Source organism: Lithobates pipiens, unplaced genomic scaffold (assembly GCF_037356315.1).
Source record: "Lithobates pipiens isolate NorthernLeopardFrog02 unplaced genomic scaffold, aLitPip1_a1.2 Scaffold_18, whole genome shotgun sequence".
NCBI classification, from domain to species: domain Eukaryota; kingdom Metazoa; phylum Chordata; class Amphibia; order Anura; family Ranidae; genus Lithobates; species Lithobates pipiens.
In genome coordinates, this window is record NW_027507758.1 from 542515006 (window position 1) to 542535876 (window position 20871).

Below are 20871 nucleotides of genomic sequence, written 5' to 3' on the forward strand. Positions count from 1 at the left end.
ATGAGGGTGTGCTCACTGCTAAATCTTGTCTGAAGAGTCCCATGATAATCAATGGTAGCATTCTCTGTCATTCTTGAAGAAAAATCTGCCCCTGTATGGCTAGCATCACTGTAGCTTGGTCTATGCCCACTTCCTGCACTTCATCATACCCAGACTAAGTAGAACAAAGAAAGCTTACATTTTATTGCATGGAAGGAGAACATTTTTTCTGTGATTTAGATATTTTCAACTATAATATTCTGAGAAGAATTAGGGAGAATAGATAGTGTATTCGTTTTTTCCAGTGTCTTTGTATCTTTCAGTTGCACATGGTTAAATAGAAGGTATACCATAACTGGGCTAATTTCTGGGACTCGGTAGCCAATGGACCCGATGGCGTACTTATGAACTTTTCCAGTTGTGCTTACTTAAAAGCTCCTACTGGCTTCTAAACTGGACCTTGCATTTTGCATATAAATGTGTCTACCGCTGAGCCATTTAAAGTGGTTGAAAAGGCTGAAGTATTTTTTTTTTTTTAACTTCCATGAATTCTATGCAAGAAGGTAAAAAAACCTTCTGTGTGCTGCTCCCCCCGCAGCCCCCCCCCCCCCCAAATACTCACCGGAGTCCCCTCTCAATCCAGCAATGTACACATGAGCCTCGGCTGTCCCAGGACTCCCTCTCCTCACTGGCTGAGACATCAGCGGGAGCCATTGGCTTCTACTGGTATCAATCACAGCCAGTAAGCCAATATAGAGAGAGTGGGGGCAAAGCCGAGCCACGGTTCTGTGTGTCTTATGGATGCATAGAGTAGGACTCAGGAGTGAGCATACACCAGTGCCCCTGGTGCAAGCGGCTTACTATTGGGGGCACTGGTCAAGGGGAAGGAACTAGGAGAACCGGTGGAGGAATCCCGAGAAGAGGAACATCAGGAATGCCCTGTGCAAAACCACTGCACAGAGCAGTTAAGAATAACATGTTTGCTATTTAAGAAAAAAAAAAAAAAGCAGAAACTTTAATACCACTTCAATGCTAGAAAAAGGAGGGACGGAAGGAGAAGACAGGTCATATGGTTATTGGGAAGCCTGCATGTTAATTAAAACCCTACACACAGAAATCCAACTGTTAATACAGTGTCTTGAAATAGTATTCACACCCCTTGAAATTTTCCACATTTTGTCATGTTACAACCAAAAATGTAAATGTATCTTATTAGGATTTTATGTGATAGACCAACACAAAGTGGCGCATAATTGTGAAGTGGAAGGAAAATGATAAATGGTTTTAAAAATATTTTACAATTAAATATGTGAAAAGTGTGGTGTGCATTTGTATTCAATAATTTGTAAAACCACCTTTTACTGCAATTACAGCTCCAAGTCTTTTTGGGGATGTCTCTACCAGCTTTGCACATCTAGAGAGTGACATTTTTGCCCATTCTTCCTTGCAAAATAGCTAAAGCTCTGTCAGATTAGACAGAGAGCATCTGGGAACAGCAATTTTCAAATCTTGCCACAGATTTTGAATTGGATTTAGGTCTGGACTTTGACTGGTTCATTCTAACAAATGAATATGCTTTGATCCAAACCATTCCATTGTAGCTCTGGCTGTATGTTTAGGGTCATTGTCCTTCTGGAAGGTGAACCTCCGCCCCAGTCTAAAATCTTTTGCAGACTCTAATGCCGCGTACACACGGTCGGAATTCCGGACAGAAAAAGTCAGATGAGAGCTTTTCATCGGAAAATGTGACCGTGTGTATGCTCCATCAGAATTTAGCTGTCCGAATTTCCACCAGCCAAAAATTGATAGCATGTTCTCAATTTTCCCGATGGAAAAACTTTCTATTGGTAATTCCGATCGTATGTATGCAATTCCGACACTCCAAAAAATCACACATGCTCAGATTCAACTACGAGACAAAAGCTATTGGCTTTTGGTGTGACCGTGTGTAGGCAAGACAGCTTGAGCGGAATTCCGTCTGGAAAACCATCAGAGCTTCTTCCGATGAGAATTCCGATTGTGTGTACACGGCATAACAGGTTTTCTTCTAAGATTGCCCTGTATTTGGCTCCATCCATCTTCCCATCAACTCTGACCAGCTTCCCCGTCCCTGCTAAAGAAAAGCATTCCCACAACATGATGCTGCCACCACCATGTTTCACGGATGGTGTGTTCAGGGTCATGTGTAGTGTTAGTTTTCCACCACACATAGCATTCTGCTTTTAGGCCAAAAAGTTAAATTTTGGTCTCATCTGACCAGAGAACCTTCTTCCACATATTTGCTATGTCCCCCACATGGCTTTTTGCAAACTGCAAACAGGCCTTTAATGGCTTTCTTTCAACAATGGCTTTCTTCTTGCCACTCTTCCATAAAGGCCAAATTTGTGGAGTGCACAATTAATAATTATCCTGAGGACATTCTCCCCCCTGAGCTGTGGATCTCTGCAGCTCCTCCAGAGTTACCACAGGCCTCTGATTGCTCCTCTGATTAATGCTCTCCTTGCCCGGCCTGTCAGTTTTAGTGGACGGCCATATCTTGGAAAATTTGCAGTTGTGCCATACTCTTTCCATTTTCGGATGATGGACTGAATCGTGCTCCATGAGATGTTCAAAGCTTGGGATATTTTCTATAACCTAACCCTGCTTTATATTTCTCCACAACTTTATCCCTGACCTTTCTGGTGTGTTCCTTGGCCTTCATGATGCTGTTTGTTCACCAAGTCCTGCTTTACAGAAAGTCCTGCAAGCAGCATCTTTCGGGCGGTTTGGGAGCGCTGTAATGAGCGCCCTATTGCAGTGAATGAGCAGCGCTTCCAAAGCGCCTGAAAAGCAATTTGAAAGCGATGCAAAATGGGCAATTTTACAATTTTTGGGGGGTAAAAAGCACCTGCTAGCTGCCGACAAGCACAGCAAAGGTGCCGCAAAAACAAGCAGCGCTTTAGTTTGAATGGCCAGACGCTGCCAGTGTGAAAGGGGTCTAACAAACCTCTGAGGGCTTCACAGGACAGCTGTATTTATACTGAGAATAAATTACACACAGGTGGACTCTATTAATTAGGTGACTTCTGAAGGCAATTGGTTCCACTAGATTTAACCACTTGCCACCCACCATATAGCAAAATGACAGTGGCAAAGTGGTTTTAATATCCTGACCGGACGTCATATGACGTGATCAGGATATTAAGCCGCTGCGCGCCCCCGGGGCCGCGCATCTCGGCGATTGTTGTTGCGGGGTGTCAGTCCGACACCCCGCAACTATGATCTCGGTAAAGAGTCTCTGACGGAGACTCTTTACCATGTGATCAGCCGTGTCCAATCACGTCTGATCACAGTGTAAATGGGAAGAGCCGGTGATCGGCTTTTCCTCACTCGTGTCTGTCAAATGCGAGTTGAGGAGAGCCGATCGGCTGCTCCTCTGACAGGGGGGGTCTGTACTGATCGATTATCAGCACAGCCCCCCCGAGGATGCCCTCACTGGATCACCAGGGACGCCACCAGACCACCAGGGATGCCCAGCAACAGGTATGCCCCCTAGACCACCAGAGATGCCAGTCAGTGCCCGCAATGGATGCCAATCAGTGCCCACAATGGATGCCAATCAGTACCCACAATGGGCATCACTGATTGGCATGCATTATTGTTTGGCACTGATTGGCATCCATCCCTATACAATACTGTACACTACAATGCCCATCCGTGCCGCCTATCAGTGCCCATCCATGCCACCTATCAGTGCCCATCTATGCTGCCTATCAGTGCCCATCCATGCCTCCTATCAGTGCCTATCCATGCCGCCTATCAGTGCCTATCCATGCCCATCCGTGCCGCCTATCCATGCCCACCCATGCCACCTATCCATGGCACCCATCAATGCCAATCTGTGCCACCTATCCATGACAATCCGTGCCACCTATAAGTGTCTATTTGTGCCACCTATCAGTGTCTGTGTCACATATCAGTGCCAGTCACTGCGGCCCCGTCAGTGCCCATCAGTGAAGGAGAAAACTTACTTATTTACAAAGTTTTGTAACTGAAACAAAAAAAATGTTTTTTTCAAAATGTTCTGCCTTTTTTTATTTGTTTAGCAGAAAATAAAAATCCCAGAGGTGATCAAATACCACCAATCGAAAGCTCTATTTGTGGGAACAAAATGACTGCGCAATTGTCATTCAAAGTGCGACAGAGCTGAAAGCTCAAAATTCATCTGGGCAGGAAGGTGTACAAGTGCCCGGTATTGAAGTGGTTAAGTTAGGGGTATCAGAGTAAAGGGGGCTGAATACAAATGCACACCACACTTTTCAGATATTTATTTGTAAAAATGTTAAAAAGCCATTTATCATTTATCCTTCCACTTCACAATTATGTGCCACTTTGTGTTGGTCTATCACATAAAATCTCAATAAAATACATTTACATTTTTGGTTGTAACATGACAAAATGTGGAAAGTTTCAAGGGGTGTGAATACTTTTTCAAGCCACTGTAGGTGTCTTTTTTGTAGACCGTAGAGAGAAAAGTGAAAAAAATGTCAAAAGAGAGAGGAAACAATAAAACAATGAAAAATAATATCAATGCAAAGGTCAGAAAAATTACTAAAAGGCCACTCACACCATACTGACACTTAAAGACCACTTACCACCAGATGCTGAAAAGGATTTCTTGCCAGTGGCTGGAATTCTTTTACTTGGCTCAAACAGTTCTGCATCTGGATCCATTTCATCGCTGAACAGAGACATGGTGGATTTGGGTTTTATCTGGGGAGCTTCATCTTTCTTTACAATGACTTTTTTCTTTTTGATTTTTGTTCTGGAATAATGGAAGAATACCGTATAAATGACACATAAAGTAACGGCGTATAACGGAGGGCAAAAAGCTCATATCTCCCTGTCTGGACAGCCATGGATGACAGTTTTTGTTTATTACAGATACTTATATAGCACCGCCAATTTACAGAGTGCTTTACATACACACACACATTGATATTTTATTATATATATATATATATATATATATATAGTACATTCACATTAGTTCTTTCTGGGAACAGCTGACCCTTTAGAAAGCTCTATATTGAGGATGGGACAGAATAATGAGCCCCAACAACAGCTTTGCACATGCACCTGGCACATTACAATCATTCTCTGAAGTCATTTCCTGTTCACTGGGCAAAAAAGGAACCCCACATAAGACTGCAAAGGTAAGTCTCGTTTTCACATAGGACCCCCTAGGTCTTGGTCCTCCGGGGGCATTCGGGGAGGATTTTTAACTTTTGGCAATAGTGTAGAAGCTTGTCTGAGAGTTAAAAAAAAAAAAAAAAAGACGGCAGGGAGATGAAGTTACACTCTGCAGAGCTCAGTGAGGAGAGGTCCGAGAGCTGATTGGAGTGAAGAGACACCCCCCCCCCCCCTTCACAAAGCACACAGGAGCAGAGCTAAGGCTGTCATTCTGCTGGAGATATCTCCGCTGTCACCATTTGTCTCTTGGTGTCAGGAAAACTTGACTCATACTGAGGAACAACGCAGCAGACAGAAATTACACTTAGTGCTTTTGAGACAAATACACACTATAGAGGGATATGCTTTATTCTCATTTCATGTCTGAGGTTTACAACCACTTTAAGTAATTTTATAGCATAAATACAAATTTTAATGTGTGTGGAAAATTTGACTAGGCATCCTAAATACAAATATAAACTTCAGATTGGGGATATGTGTGTGTGTGTGAAGGGTGGGGAAATCGGCTATAATGACAGGTTCCCTTTAAATTTCACTTTTATGTAAGGGTACACTGTATTTTGGAATAACAGATTACAGGGAGGTTTGACATATGGCATGGGACCACGTTAATAAAACCCATTCTGAATATGTTTTTCTTTATAATCTCTAATCTCAATTTAATTTAATTGGAAGTGTTAGTGACATTTCCTGGTGAGTTAATGCCGAACAGGTGACTATTACTTGGAGTATTGTGACCTGATTAATTACATTCTTTACTATCCTTAAGGGAAATTCCTGGTAAAATAATAATCTCCTATCCACTGACTAGACCCTTCTACGTATTAAAAGAGAAACCATATTTTCAGTGAGTACACACAAGGAGGTACTATGCTGTCAATAGAGGGAGAGTGGTGGTGTCTACTAGTAGCACAGGGCCTAACTTATGCGAATACAAAGTACTAAGGGTACTTGCACACGGTACTGATATTTTAAGGAGAAGTTCACCCTTTGTAACATGTTACATGTTGCAACCATATTCGAGGTGTAACATGTTGCAGCTAGCAGGATCCTCCCACGGATGGTCAGCTTTAACCAGTTGCCGACCGCCGCACGACGATGTACGTCGATAGCATGGCACGGGCAGGCATATTGGCGTACATGTACGTCCCTTGCCTCCCGCGGGTCGGGGGCCCGATCGGGCCCCCGCCCGGTGCCTGCGGCGGTCGGTATTCGTGCGGGAGCGATCCCGGACGAGGGGACGGCCATTCGTTCATGGCCACCCCCTCGCGATCGCTCCCGACGAATAGGAATCCCCCGTGACATCACTTCCTCTCCTGTAATGTAAACACAGGAGAGGAAGTGATGTATTCTCTCCTCCGTGTCGGTATTTTTCGTTCCGACACGGAGGAGAGCGGATCGGTGAGTTGCACCAACACTCTACACACACAGTAGAACATGCCAGGCACACTCACACCCCCCCTTTACCCCCCGATCACCCCCCCAATTACCCCTGCCCCCCAGTCACAGTGACACCAATGTCATTTTTTTTTTTTTTTTTTTGCATTGGTGTCATTTGTGACTGTAATAACTGTTAGGGCAGTTAGAGTTAGCCCCCTTTAGTTCTAATGTACCCCCCTAACCCCCCCAATAAAGGTTTAACCCCATGATCACCCCCCGTCGCCAGTGTCACTAAGGCTGGGTTCACATTGCAGCGGTTTATGAGAACGAATGTGATTCGCACCGCACTGCAGTGCAAATCACATCCGATCTCTGTGCGATTCGAGTTCAGCCATTCGCCGCACCCGCCACACCCGCCGCACCCACCGCAAATTCGCACGGGACCCTTTTTTTGGCCCGCAGCAGAATCGGATCGCATGGGTGTTCACACCATGCGATCCAAGTTTGCAGATCGCACTGCGATATGCGAACTGATCTGGGGGTGTCAGTAACATTTCACTGACACTCCCAGCAGTTCGCATAGGGCAGTGTGAACTGCCGCCGGGAGGCATGCGATGCGGGAACCCGCCGCGGATTTGCGGCGTTTCCGCATCGCTCCAGTGTGAACCCAGCCTAATAAGCGATCATTTTTCTGATCGCCGTATTAGTGTCACAGGTGACGCTAGTTAGGCAGGTAGGTATTTAGGTTCGCCGCAGCTTTTTATAGCGCCAGGGACCCCCATATACTACCGCATAAAGCCCCCTGATTGCCCCCTAGTTAACCCTTTCACCAGTGATCACCATATAACTGTTACAGGTGACGCTGGTTGGTTAGTTATTTTTTATAGTTTCAGGGCACCCGCCATTTATTACCTAATAAAGGTTTAACCCCCTGATCACCCGGCGGGTGTCATTTGTGACTAATAACTGTTAGGGCAGTTAGGGTTAGCCCCCTTTAGTTCTAAGGTACCCCCCTAACCCCCCCAATAAAGGTTTAACCCCGAGATCACCCCCCGTCGCCAGTGTCACTAAGGCTGGGTTCACATTGCAGCGGTTTATGAGAACGGATGTGATTCGCACCGCACTGCAGTGCAAATCACATCCGATCTCTGTGCGATTCGAGTTCAGCCATTCGCCGCACCCGCCACACCCACCGCACCCGCCGCAAATTCGCACGGGACCCTTTTTTTGGCCCGCAGCAGAATCGGATCGCATGGGTGTTCACACCATGCGATCCGAGTTTGCAGATCGCACTGCGATATGCGAACTGATCTGGGGGTGTCAGTAACATTTCACTGACACTCCCAGCAGTTCGCATAGGGCAGTGTGAACTGCCGCCGGGAGGCATGCGATGCGGGAACCCGCCGCGCATTCGTGGCGTTCCCGCATCGCTCCAGTGTGAACCCAGCCTAATAAGCGATCGTTTTTCTGATCGCTGTATTAGTGTCACAGGTGACGCTAGTTAGGCAGGTAGGTATTTAGGTTCGCCGCAGCTTTTTATAGCGCCAGGGACCCCCATATACTACCGCATAAAGCCCCCTGATTGCCCCCTAGTTAACCCTTTCACCAGTGATCACCATATAACTGTTACAGGTGACGCTGGTTGGTTAGTTATTTTTTTATAGTTTCAGGGCACCCGCCATTTATTACCTAGTCCCACTAGTGTACCCCTAAATTTAGGGGTGTCTACTTTCCAAAATGGGGTCATTTGGGGGGGGTTTGTGCCATCTTGGCATTTTATGGCCTTCAAAACTGTAACGCCCTTAGAAAGCCTGAAGGCGGTGCTTGGTTTTCGGGGCCCCGTACGCGGCTAGGCTCCCAAAAAGTCCCACATATGTGGTATCCCCGTACTCAGGAGAAGCAGCAGAATTTATTTTGGGGTGTCATTTCACATATGCCCATGGCATGCGTGAGCAATATATCATTTAGTGACAACTTTGTGAAAAAAAAAAAAAAAAGTTTGTAATTTTCCCGCAACTTGTGGCAAAATATAAAATATTCCATGGACTCAACATGCCTCTCAGCAAATAGCTTGGGGTGTCTACTTTCTAAAATGGGGTCATTTGTGGGGGTTTTGTGCCATCTTGGCATTTTATGGCCTTCAAAACTGTAATAGGTAGTGAGAAGTGAACTCAAAAATTTACGCCCTTAGAAAGCCTGAAGGCGGTGCTTGGTTTTCGGGGCCCCGTACGCGGCTAGGCTCCCAAAAAGTCCCACATATGTGGTATCCTCGTACTCAGGAGAAGCAGCAGAATTTATTTTGGGGTGTCATTTCACATATGCCCATGGCATGCATGAGCAATATATCATTTAGTGACAACTTTGTGAAAAAAAAAAAAAAAAAAAAAAGTTTGTAATTTTCCCGCAACTTGTGGCAAAATATAAAATATTCCATGAACTCAACATGCCTCTCAGCAAATAGCTTGGGGTGTCTACTTTCTAAAATGGGGTCATTTGTGGGGGTTTTGTGCCATCTTGGCATTTTATGGCCTTCAAAACTGTAATAGGTAGTGAGAAGTGAACTCAAAAATTTACGCCCTTAGAAAGCCTGAAGGCGGTGCTTGGTTTTCGGGGCCCCGTACGCGGCTAGGCTCCCAAAAAGTCCCACATATGTGGTATCCCCGTACTCAGGAGAAGCAGCAGAATTTATTTTGGGGTGTTATTTCACATACGCCCATAGCATGTGTGAGCAATATATCATTTAGTGACAACTTTGTGTAAAAAAAAAAACAAATTTTTTTTTTTGTCATTATTCAATCGCTTGAGGCAAAAAAATAAAATATTCAATGGGCTCAACATGCCTCTTATCAATTTCCTTAGGGTGTCTACTTTCTAAAATGGGGTCATTTGTGGGGGTTTTGTGCCATCTTGGCATTTTATGGCCTTCAAAACTGTAATAGGTAGTGAGAAGTGAACTCAAAAATTTACGCCCTTAGAAAGCCTGAAGGCGGTGCTTGGTTTTCGGGGCCCCGTACGCGGCTAGGCTCCCAAAAAGTCCCACATATGTGGTATCCTCGTACTCAGGAGAAGCAGCAGAATTTATTTTGGGGTGTCATTTCACATATGCCCATGGCATGCATGAGCAATATATCATTTAGTGACAACTTTGTGAAAAAAAAAAAAAAAAAAAAAAGTTTGTAATTTTCCCGCAACTTGTGGCAAAATATAAAATATTCCATGAACTCAACATGCCTCTCAGCAAATAGCTTGGGGTGTCTACTTTCTAAAATGGGGTCATTTGTGGGGGTTTTGTGCCATCTTGGCATTTTATGGCCTTCAAAACTGTAATAGGTAGTGAGAAGTGAACTCAAAAATTTACGCCCTTAGAAAGCCTGAAGGCGGTGCTTGGTTTTCGGGGCCCCGTACGCGGCTAGGCTCCCAAAAAGTCCCACATATGTGGTATCCCCGTACTCAGGAGAAGCAGCAGAATTTATTTTGGGGTGTTATTTCACATACGCCCATAGCATGTGTGAGCAATATATCATTTAGTGACAACTTTGTGTAAAAAAAAAAACAAATTTTTTTTTTTGTCATTATTCAATCGCTTGAGGCAAAAAAATAAAATATTCAATGGGCTCAACATGCCTCTTATCAATTTCCTTAGGGGGTCTACTTTCCAAAATGGGGTCATTTGGGGGGGGGTTTGTACTGCCCTGCCATTTTAGCACCTCAAGAAATGAGATAGGCAGTCGTAAACTAAAAGCTGCGTAAATTGCAGAAAACGTACCTTAGTTTGTAGATGTGACAACTTTTGCGCAAACCAATAAATATACAATTATTGACTTTTTTTTTACCAAAGACATGTGGCTGAATACATTTTGGCCTAAATGTATGACTAAAATTGAGTTTATTGGATTTTTCTAATAACAAAAAGTAGAAAATATCATTTTTTTTCAAAATTTGCGGTCTTTTTACGTTTATATCGCAAAAAATAAAAATCGCAGAGGCAATCAAATACCATCAAAAGAAAGCTCTATTTGTGGGAAGAAAAGGACGCAAATTTTGTTTGGGTACAACATTGCATGACCGCGCAATTACCAGTTAAAGCAGCGCAGTGCCAAAGTGTAAAAAGACCTCTGGTCATTTACCAGCAAAATGGTCCGGTCTGAAAGTGGTTAAACTGACTTCATTCCCAGACCAAAGTTCATTCCTTTGATCTGTAAATGAACAGAAAGATACAATGTTTTTTTTTTTCAACAGCTGAGCAATGTTGTTGATAAACATTGCTGGCTGTTTTTTTTTTTTGTTTTTTTTCACAGCTTCAGGCAAGGGAATGTTTACATGAATCGTTAAAATGCTGGATTGAGATCATGGGCGGGGGTCGAATCAAGATTGTGATCTTTTAACGATTAATCGTGCAGCTCTATTGTACGGGATATACAGACAAGCAGATACACTGGCAGATCTGCATGGCACCAGCGATTTGCTCATCACTGGTGTAATGCTTTACAGGCTCCCAAAATAAAATAAACTTATAAATGCAAAATTTTTTTTAGCTGCAAGTACTCTGCTAGTACTGATCAAACAGATACTAAACTAGCAAACTGCTGGGCTCACCTCTCTATTCCCTTTAGTGGCCTAATATTTCCTTCCTTTTTTCCCTTGATGATGTCAGTAACACACTGCCAGTCCTATGGTGACAACACCTCACTCACTATACTGTATCTATTTCATAACAAAATCGCCCTTTGAATGATAGCATATTAGGAGAGCACAGTAAAGGGGAGGGGGTGTTCTGTAGTCCAGAGAGAGAAAGATGGCAACAATGTTTGGGTATTCAAGCAGCCAAGGAGTGTCTCAGCTGATTGAATACAATAGCCTGCAGTGGAGAATCCACCTTGGATGGAGGAATACATTAGATTTCTCTTTCAGCCTGTGGGGTACAAGTATGGCTAACTAAAGCTGGCTGTACACTGTTAGATTTGTTTCAAAAGAAATCTAACAAGATTCCTCCCTCCACGTTAAATAGCGTGCATGGACAAATCTCTCTGCTGGGCTGTTATATTCTGTCAGCTGCAGCTAGCGGCTTTCAGAATAGCTGAATCGCAGTCAATTGGATACAGCCAGTGTTTGTCCGAATATTTTCCAGTTGACTCCATAGACATATGTCAATCAACTGATCGACTTGTCAGAGTGGGGGCAGCAGGGCCACCCTATAAGTGGATTTTGACTGGTTCATCAGGAACGATCTTTACTCTTTAGTGCGATACTTGTTCATTAAATCTTCAGGTAACCTGTCTTATTACAATCCAAATGACAAATCCAAATGATATACTCATAGGTGTGTGCAGCCTATTGCATTAGGGCGCGCAACCCAACACTCAAACACACATCCCTGTGTGTGTATACGTATAACACAGTTTACTATGCTTCGGTTATGTATGAACACAGTGGGTGATCAGTACCGATCACTCAGTGTGTTCATTCATTAAAGGAAGGGGTCGGTAAGTGACATAGGGACCCAGGCAGCAAGAGAAATCTGCTCCACATGGGGTGTTTAGGGTGTTCCCATGCACACCCGACACATACCTATGGATATACTGTACATTTCGGCTAATGCCTGTTCTTTGTTAATCCATAATATATTTGATATATTGTTTGTTTTTTATTGCGTTGCTCTTATAAGTACAGTTCTCTTCTATGCTTACCAACTCTACATTTTACCATTTGGGTGGAGTTACTCTTTCATTGGACCTAATAAAAATGTAAAATGCTAAACTGGATATCACAATTTTTCTTATTATCAAGAAGCTGGTACAAACTGCTGCACCATTACATTTTGGCAGAGCACCTAGTAGCATGATAATAAAAAAAATAAAACAAAAAACACAATGAAGGCCATCTAATACCCTTTGTAAGTAAATCGCTAAAACCAAACAATCCAACATAAACGTCAAAATATAACAAACTAAAATCCTGAACCTGTCACCACCGCTCTATCCCAGGAACAGCCTATTATATAACTCAGGAATTTCAGCCGCGCTCACACTTAAAAAAAAAAAAAAAAAAAAATATCTAAAACCTATAAACAGAATAATATGTATACACTATAACTAGTCAAAAATTATAATATAAAAACACAACTAAGTGAATAATAAAAAATATACTCTATAACTCATACAATAATCAAGTGTACAACAAAAAATATATATATAAAGTGCTCAAAAATTATATATAAGCAACAGTTCCTCACTAAAGACATAGTAATGAACATAAGTGGTAAAGTGCACAGAATTTTTGTGAACAATCAGAAATATTATGAATAAAGCGCTAAAAAATTATATGTAGTTCTCCATCAAGATGTAATCGTGAGCATAACAGTCCAATAATCATAAGTGTTTCTTCTCAAAAAATCCTATGCGGATGCAAGAGAGAGAATTTTCTTCACCAACACCGTGCTGATAAATGGTAAAAATGCGCGCTTATCAAATCCCAGAATCAGAAAGGCATTTGATATCAGAAATCTTAGGGGTCATCACACAGGGACATCACCTCGTTTTCATGTGGTTGGACCATTCATAAAAGGCAAGCAAAGACTCCCATAGCGTAAAACCGTAAGCCAAAATCTTTTATTTCATAATAAAAAAACATACTCACAAACATAAAGGTCAAATCAGCGTTAAGAAAAGCCGGCCGGCAAAGCGAAAGCCCAAATGTCACGTGATTTGCGTCAAGCACGTCAAGACCACCCTACGTACGTTTCGCCATATGTGGCATCGTCTATTATATGAACTTCAAAACATACACTTTACTGTGTCGCCATCACGACCTCTCTATCAGGAGCAGGCTATTACCCAAACTCCAAAATGTACAATATACTGAATCCCCAACACCATCTCTCCATCTCAGGAGAAGACTATTCTACAAAGCTCAGAAAATACACAGGCGATTCAATAGAGTAATCGCAATACGTTTCTGGCAGTATGGCCGCATTCAAAAGCGCTGCTCTAAATTCTTAAAAGCCTTACGTCAATTCCGTTGCTTTATCCGATTCCTGCAGCAAATTCAGGTATTTCTCAAGTGCAAAACTTCTACATGGTGGGGATTCATTTTCTAAAACTGGAGAGTGCAAGATCTGGTGCAGCTCTGCATAAAAAACTCAGCTTCCAGTTTTTGTGTTTGCTATCATGCATAGCTGCACCACATTTTGCACTCTTTAGTTTTAGTAAATCAACCCTATGGTGTTGCTATGGCTGCGAAAAAATTATAAAATAATTACTGCCTCATTGTTCATAAGGCAACATGTACCAAATAACACCCCCCTTATTTTTTAATAAGTTGAAATGGTGGGACAGGTTCATATTCACTATACCAACATGTACAGTGCCTTGAAAAAGTATTCATACCCCTTAAAATTTTCCACATTTTGTCATGTTACAGCCAAAAACGTACAGTGCCTTGCAAAAGTATTCACCCACCCCCTTGGCTTTTTACCTATTTTGTTACATTACAGCCTTTAGTTAAATGTTTTTTTTAATCTGAATTATATGTGATGGATCAGAACCCAATAGCCTAAGTTGGTGAAGTAAAATTAGAAAAACACAGTATATACATAAATCTATTTTTCAGAAATAAAAAACTGATAATCGGCATGTGCGTATGTATTCATCCCCTTTGTTATGACACCCATAAAAAAACTCTGGTGCAACCAATTACCTTCAGAAGTCACATAATTAGTGAAATGATGTCCACCTGTGTGCAATCTAAGTGTCACATGATCTCTTATTACATATACCCACCTTTTTGAAAGGCCCCAGAGGCTGCAACGCCTAAGCAAGAGGCACCACTAACCAAACACTGCCATGAAGACCAAGGAACTCTCCAAACAAGTAAGGGACAATGCTGTTGATAAGTGCAAGTCAGGGTTAGGTTATAAAAAAATATCCAAATCTTTGATGATCCCTAAGAGCACCATCAAATCTATCATAACCAAATGGAAAGAACATGGCACAAAAGCAAACCTGCCAAGAGACGGCCGCACACCAAAACTCACGGACCGGGCAAGGAGGGCATTAATCAGAGAGGCAGCACAGAGACCTAAGGTAACCCTGGAGGAGCTGCAGAGTTCCACAGCAGAGACTGGAGTATCTGTACATAGGATGACAATACGCCGTACACACCATAGAGATGGGCTTAATAGCAGAGTGGCCAGAAGAAAGCCATTACTTTCAGCAAAAAACAAAATGGCACGTTTTGAGTTTGCAAAAAGGCATGTGGGAGATTCCCAAAATGTACGGAGGAAGGTGCTCTGGTCTGATGAGACTTGAACTGAACTTTTTGCCCATCAAAGAAAATGCTACGTCTGGCGCAAACCCAACACATCAAATCACCCAAAGAACACCATCCCCACGGTGAAACATAGTGGTAGCAGCATCATGCTGTGGGGATGTTTTTCAGCGGTCAGGACTGGCAAACTGGTCAGAGTTGAGGGAAAGATGGATGGTGCTAAATACAGGGATATTCTTTAGCAAAAGCTGTACCACTGTGTGTGTGATTTGAGGCTAGGACGGAGGTCCACCTTCCAGCAGGACAATGACCCCAAACACAATGCTAAAGCAACACTTGAGTGGTTTAAAGGGAAACATGTAAATGTGTTGGAATGGCCTAGTCAAAGCCCAGACCTCAATCCAATAGAAAATATGTGGTCAGACTTAAAGATTGCTGTTCACAGGCACAAACCATCCAACTTGAAGGAGTTGGGGCAGTTTTGCAAAAATTTGCAAAAATCCCAGGGGTAAGATGTGGCAAGCTCATAGAGACTTATCCAAAAAGACTTGGAGCTGTGATAGCCGCTAAAGGTGGCTCTACAAAGTATTGACCTTAGGGGGGTAAATAGTTATGCACATTGACTTTTTCTGTTATTTTGTCTTATTTGTTGTCAACGTTGTGGGCATGTTCTGTAAATTAAATGATGCAAATCCTCAAACAATCCATGTTAATTCGTGGTTGTGAGGCAATAAAACACAAATAATGCCCAGGGGGGCGAATGCTTTTGCAAGGCACTATTTTATTGGGATTTTATGTGATAGACCAACACAAAGTAGCACATAACTGTGAAGTGAAAGGAAAATGATAAATGGTTTTCAAAATGTTTTAAAAATAAATGTGGCGTGCGTTTGTATTCAGCCCCCTTTACTCTGATACCCCTAACTAAAATCTAGAGGAACCAATTGATTTCAATTAGTAAATAGAGACCACCTGTGTGTAATTTAATCTCAGTATAAATACTGAAGCCCAAGGTTTGTTAAAGAACCTTAAGCCTCATACACACGATCGGACTTTGTACAAACTTTTCTGTGGATTTTTGTACAAAGGGCGTCGGCCGAGAACTTGTATTGCATACACACGGCAGGACTTTTTCAGCCAACTTTCACCAAATCATGTAGTTTTTCTGCTCTTTACCACCACCTTTGGTCAACTTCTGTATTGTTGGCTGATCTTTTGCATTGGTTCTGAGCATGCCTGTTTGTACTTTGTACAAAAGTCCTATGGTTTTCTGTACACACAATCAGACTTTACTCCATTGGACTTTTGTTGCCAGAAAATGGGTCCGTTCGCACAGCCAACAAAAGTCTGATGAAAACCAAAAAAGTTTGTCCTGTGGTGCGTACACACGGTCGGCTGTTGCTCCAAAACAGCTAATTTGCATGTTTGTTGTCAAAAAGTCTGATCGTGTGTATGGGCCTTTAGTGAACAAACAGCATTATGAAGGCCAAGGAACACACCAGACAGGTCAGGGTTAAGGTCCATAAACATGATCAGACTTTTTGACAACAAACATGCAAATTAGTTGTTTTAAGGTAACATCCGACTGTGTGTACGTTCCATCGGACAAACTTTTTCGGTTTTCATCTGACTTTTGTTGGCTGTGTGAACGGACAAACTTTCTGGCAACAAAAGTCCGATGGAGCAAAGTCTGATCGTGTGTACAGAAAACCATAGGACTTTTGTACAAAGTACAAACACGCATGCTCAGAACCAATGCAAAAGATCAGACAACAATACAGAAGTTGACCAAAGGTGGTGGTAAAGAGCAGAAAAACTACATGATTTGGTGAAAGTTGGCTGAAAAAGTCCTGCCGTGTGTATGCAATACAAGTTCTCGGCCGACGCCCTTTGTACAAAAATCCACAGAAAAGTTTGTACAAAGTCCGATCGTGTGTATGAGGCTTAAGGTTCTTTAACAAACCTTGGGCTTCAGTATTTATACTGAGATTAAATTACACACAGGTGGTCTCTATTTACTAATTGAAATCAATTGGTTCCTCTAGATTTTAGTTAGGGGTATCAGAGTAAAGGGGGCTGAATACAAACGCACGCCACATTTATTTTTAAAACATTTTGAAAACCATTTATCATTTTCCTTTCACTTCACAGTTATGTGCTACTTTGTGTTGGTCTATCACATAAAATCCCAATAAAATAGTGCCTTGCAAAAGCATTCGCCCCCCTTGGCATTATTTGTGTTTTATTGCCTCACAACCACGAATTAACATGGATTGTTTGAGGATTTGCATCATTTAATTTACAGAACATGCCCACAACGTTGACAACAAATAAGACAAAATAACAGAAAAAGTCAATGTGCATAACTATTTACCCCCCTAAGGTCAATACTTTGTAGAGCCACCTTTAGCGGCTATCACAGCTCCAAGTCTTTTTGGATAAGTCTCTATGAGCTTGCCACATCTTACCCCTGGGATTTTTGCAAATTTTTGCAAAACTGCCCCAACTCCTTCAAGTTGGATGGTTTGTGCCTGTGAACAGCAATCTTTAAGTCTGACCACATATTTTCTATTGGATTGAGGTCTGGGCTTTGACTAGGCCATTCCAACACATTTACATGCAAAAGATCAGACAACAATACAGAAGTTGACCAAAGGTAGCGGTAAAGAGCAGAAAAACCACGTGATTTCGTGAAAGTTGGCTGAAAAAGTCCTGCCATGTGTATGCAATACAAGTTCTCGGCCGACGCCCTTTGTACAAAAATCCACGGGAAAGTTTGTACAAAGTCCGATCATGTGTATGAGGCTATAGAGTTATAAAAAAAAACCTACGTTTTGAACATCTCACAGAGCACTGTTCAATCTATCATGCAAAAATGGAGCGAGTATGGAACAACTGCAAACCTAAGACAAGACATGCATACAGAAAAAAATGTAATGCCATGTAGGTAGGTCATCCTTCTCACATGTGTTTTTTATGTTATTAATTTATGTGGCACCAACATATGCTTCAGCTCTTAACAGAGTTTTTTCATCAAAAATGTTTTTTTTTATAGTTTAATATTTTAGAAGGATGGGTTTCAAATGTTTAGTGCAAAATATCAAAATTACGGCAGTCCCACTCCTTGTGCCTCTCAATTTAGTGATGAATAGAATTTTGGGTTGAGAAATTGTCCACTTCTTTTTTAGGAATGTTGGAACCTCTAACTTGGGGGTGAATGCTGATCTCTGGATTATAAAAATAAATAGACCAAGCTTTGAACATCTCTTGGGGCACTGCTCAATCTATCATCTGAAAATGGAAAGAGTATGGCACAACTGCAAACCTACCAATACATTGCCGTCCCCCTAAACTGACAGGCCGGGCAAGGAGAGCATTAATCAGAGAAGCAGCCAAGAGGCCCATGGTAACTCTGGAGGAGCTGCAGATCCACAGCTCAGGTGGGAGAATCTGTCCATAGGACAACTATTGTGGACAGGACACAAACGCCTTTGTGGAAGAGTAGCAAGAAGAAAGCCATTGTTGAAAGAATGCTATAAGAAGTCCTGCTTGCAGTTTGCGAGAAGCCATGTGGGGGACACAGCAAACATGTGGAAGAAGGTGCTCTGGTCAGATGAGACCAAAATGTTAGCGTTTTACTTTTAGGCCAAAAAGTATGTGTGATGGAAAACTAACACTGCACATCACCCTGAACACACCATCCCCACCGTGAAATGTTGGAGGCAACATCGTTTGGTGGGGATGTTTTTCTTAAGCACGGACAGGGAAGCTGGTCAGAGTTTATGGGAAGATGGATGGAGCCAAATACAGAAAAAAAAAAATCTGAGAAGAAAACCATTAAGAGTCTGCTGCAAGACTTTAGACTGGGGCGGAGGTTCACCTTCCAGCAGGACAATGACCCTAAACATAAAGCCAGAGCTACAATGGAATGGCTTAGATTAAAAAATATTCATGTGTTAGAATGGCCCAGTCAAAGTCCAGACCTAAATCCAATTGAGAATCTGTGGCAAGACTTGAAAATTGCTGTTCACAGATGCTCTCCATCTAATATGACAGAGCTTGAGCTATTTTGCAAAGAAGAATGGGCAAGTCGCTGTAGATCTTAGGGGGACATGCAAGAAAAATAAAAATAAAAAACAGCATTTTTACTTGCAGATGATTTGATCTTCCCTTTAGATTTACAGTGACTGCACTTTAAACTTAAAGTGCACTTGTAGTGCAGAGTGGATTTGCCTTTAGTAAATAACCCCCATAGTGCTATATTTCTGAACCTATCTGAACTTCTCTATCTCAGGAGCACATTATTTTATACCTTATAGAGTGGGTCATGTTAGAAGGATAAAAAGGAAGAAAAAGATGGACTTTTAGCCCCGATTCGCACCAGTGTGGCTTTGAAATTGCGATACTTCAGCAAGACTTCAAGAGCCGCAGATCAGTAAAACTTGCACTTCCGATTTCATTGTGGCATGTGACTTCATTTAACAGAAGTCTACGTAAGTCGCAATGAAATCGGAAAAAAGTAGTGCAGGAATCATTTTCAAAGTCACTGCGGCATGAGTCGCTGCAATTTGACCGATTCTATTGCAGGCAATGGGATGTGACTTGTCATGTGATTTGGAATGGTCAAATGGCACTTGGCAAGAGGGAGGGGCCAGGATCACCAGGGGAGGGTGGGTACATGTTTTCGACAGGTACCCATCACCCACTTCTGGGAGACCTCGGGCCCCCCTCCTCCTTTCTCTGCCGCCGGGCCAGTTAGAAAGCGCAGCGTGCTTCATGCATGCACAGTAGGGAACCAGCTGTGAAGCCAGAAGACTTTACTGCCGGTTTCCTTTACCAGGAATGGTGGCGACAGCACCCGAGAGCCGATCGAAATATTGCCTGGGGTGCCAACATGACAGGATCGGTGGACAGGTAAATGTCCTGATATTAAAAGTCTGCAGCTATATAATTTGGGACGCCTTTTTATACTCCCCATGTTAGAAGGATGGTAAATGCAAGCATTGTTTCAAAATAGCCACCATTCTTTGTATTTTACAGGGCACTAATTGGAGATTTCCAAGAAGGCAACTTGGGAGGCCCAATTACCGCAAATTGAGGAGTGAATTTATTTTAGCCAAGATTATTTTTACAGAACGTCTCACACAATAACATAGACGCATAACAAAAAAAGGTGCATTCCTTCTTGTTGAAGCTGAAACGGCCTGGTTAAATGTTTCAAGTGCTTGAGCTGAATAGTACACTGTGGAGACAAACTTTTCTTGCTATAGAACGAAATGTCCTAATTATGTGTTTTCATATCTTAGCAACTAAGACAAGTGCCTGTGAAGAGATAGTTTGCAGTGGGTGGCTGTGTAATCATAACACATAACCAAAGCACAAGCTGGCTCTCCCTACTGTGTAGATGTGTACTTGCTCTCAATGTTTCCTAATTCTGTGCGGATGAATTGAATAGCTATCTTGGAATACCTGCTGTGCTAACCACTTTCTTCTTCATGAAGTCTCAGTAATTAAGAAGTACTAAGTTACCAATGCAGGCTGTGTTTCTACACAGGCCCCAAAATAATAATGGTATGAGGTCATCAAGAATGGGGAACACAATGGAGCCGGGGTAATAATACCCTCTTTACTTAACTCAGTATAACCCAAAGTCTCCTCCACTGTTTACATGCTCCAAGAATAACGCTGTTTAAAGTAAGGTCCTATTCAAGTGACTAGGGGGCACAGCACAGACATGGCCAATGTCAAAAAGGAGGTAAATTGCCAAGGAGGCCACAGCTGTCATTAAGAGGTAACTAAGCAGCTTGGTGGGGGGGTTCAAGGTTAATAGGTTTAGGAAGGTGATCAATGAAGTTTTTAATAAAAGTGATATCAGTGTATACCGCATGAAATAGCACAGTGGACCTGGCTGGTCGTACCATAAAATCAAGACTACATTGTATCCAAAAGAAAGGGAATGCCGAAAACATTGCTGAACCACCTGGCTGAATGCACTTACACACGATGAGGCATTCA

At 42.4% G+C, this 20871-nt stretch overlaps 1 protein-coding gene across 2 annotated transcripts in view; it reads right to left on the reverse strand.

Moving 5' to 3' along the window:
* HS1BP3 (HCLS1 binding protein 3) overlaps nucleotides 1–20871 on the reverse strand; it is a 202261-nt gene that overhangs the window by 41928 nt on the left and 139462 nt on the right. For both annotated transcript variants that reach the window (XM_077488849.1, XM_077488848.1), the window contains exon 5: nucleotides 4614–4783. In XM_077488849.1, the coding sequence (XP_077344975.1) occupies nucleotides 4614–4783 (170 nt within the window). The remainder of the gene's footprint in view (nucleotides 1–4613; nucleotides 4784–20871) is intronic.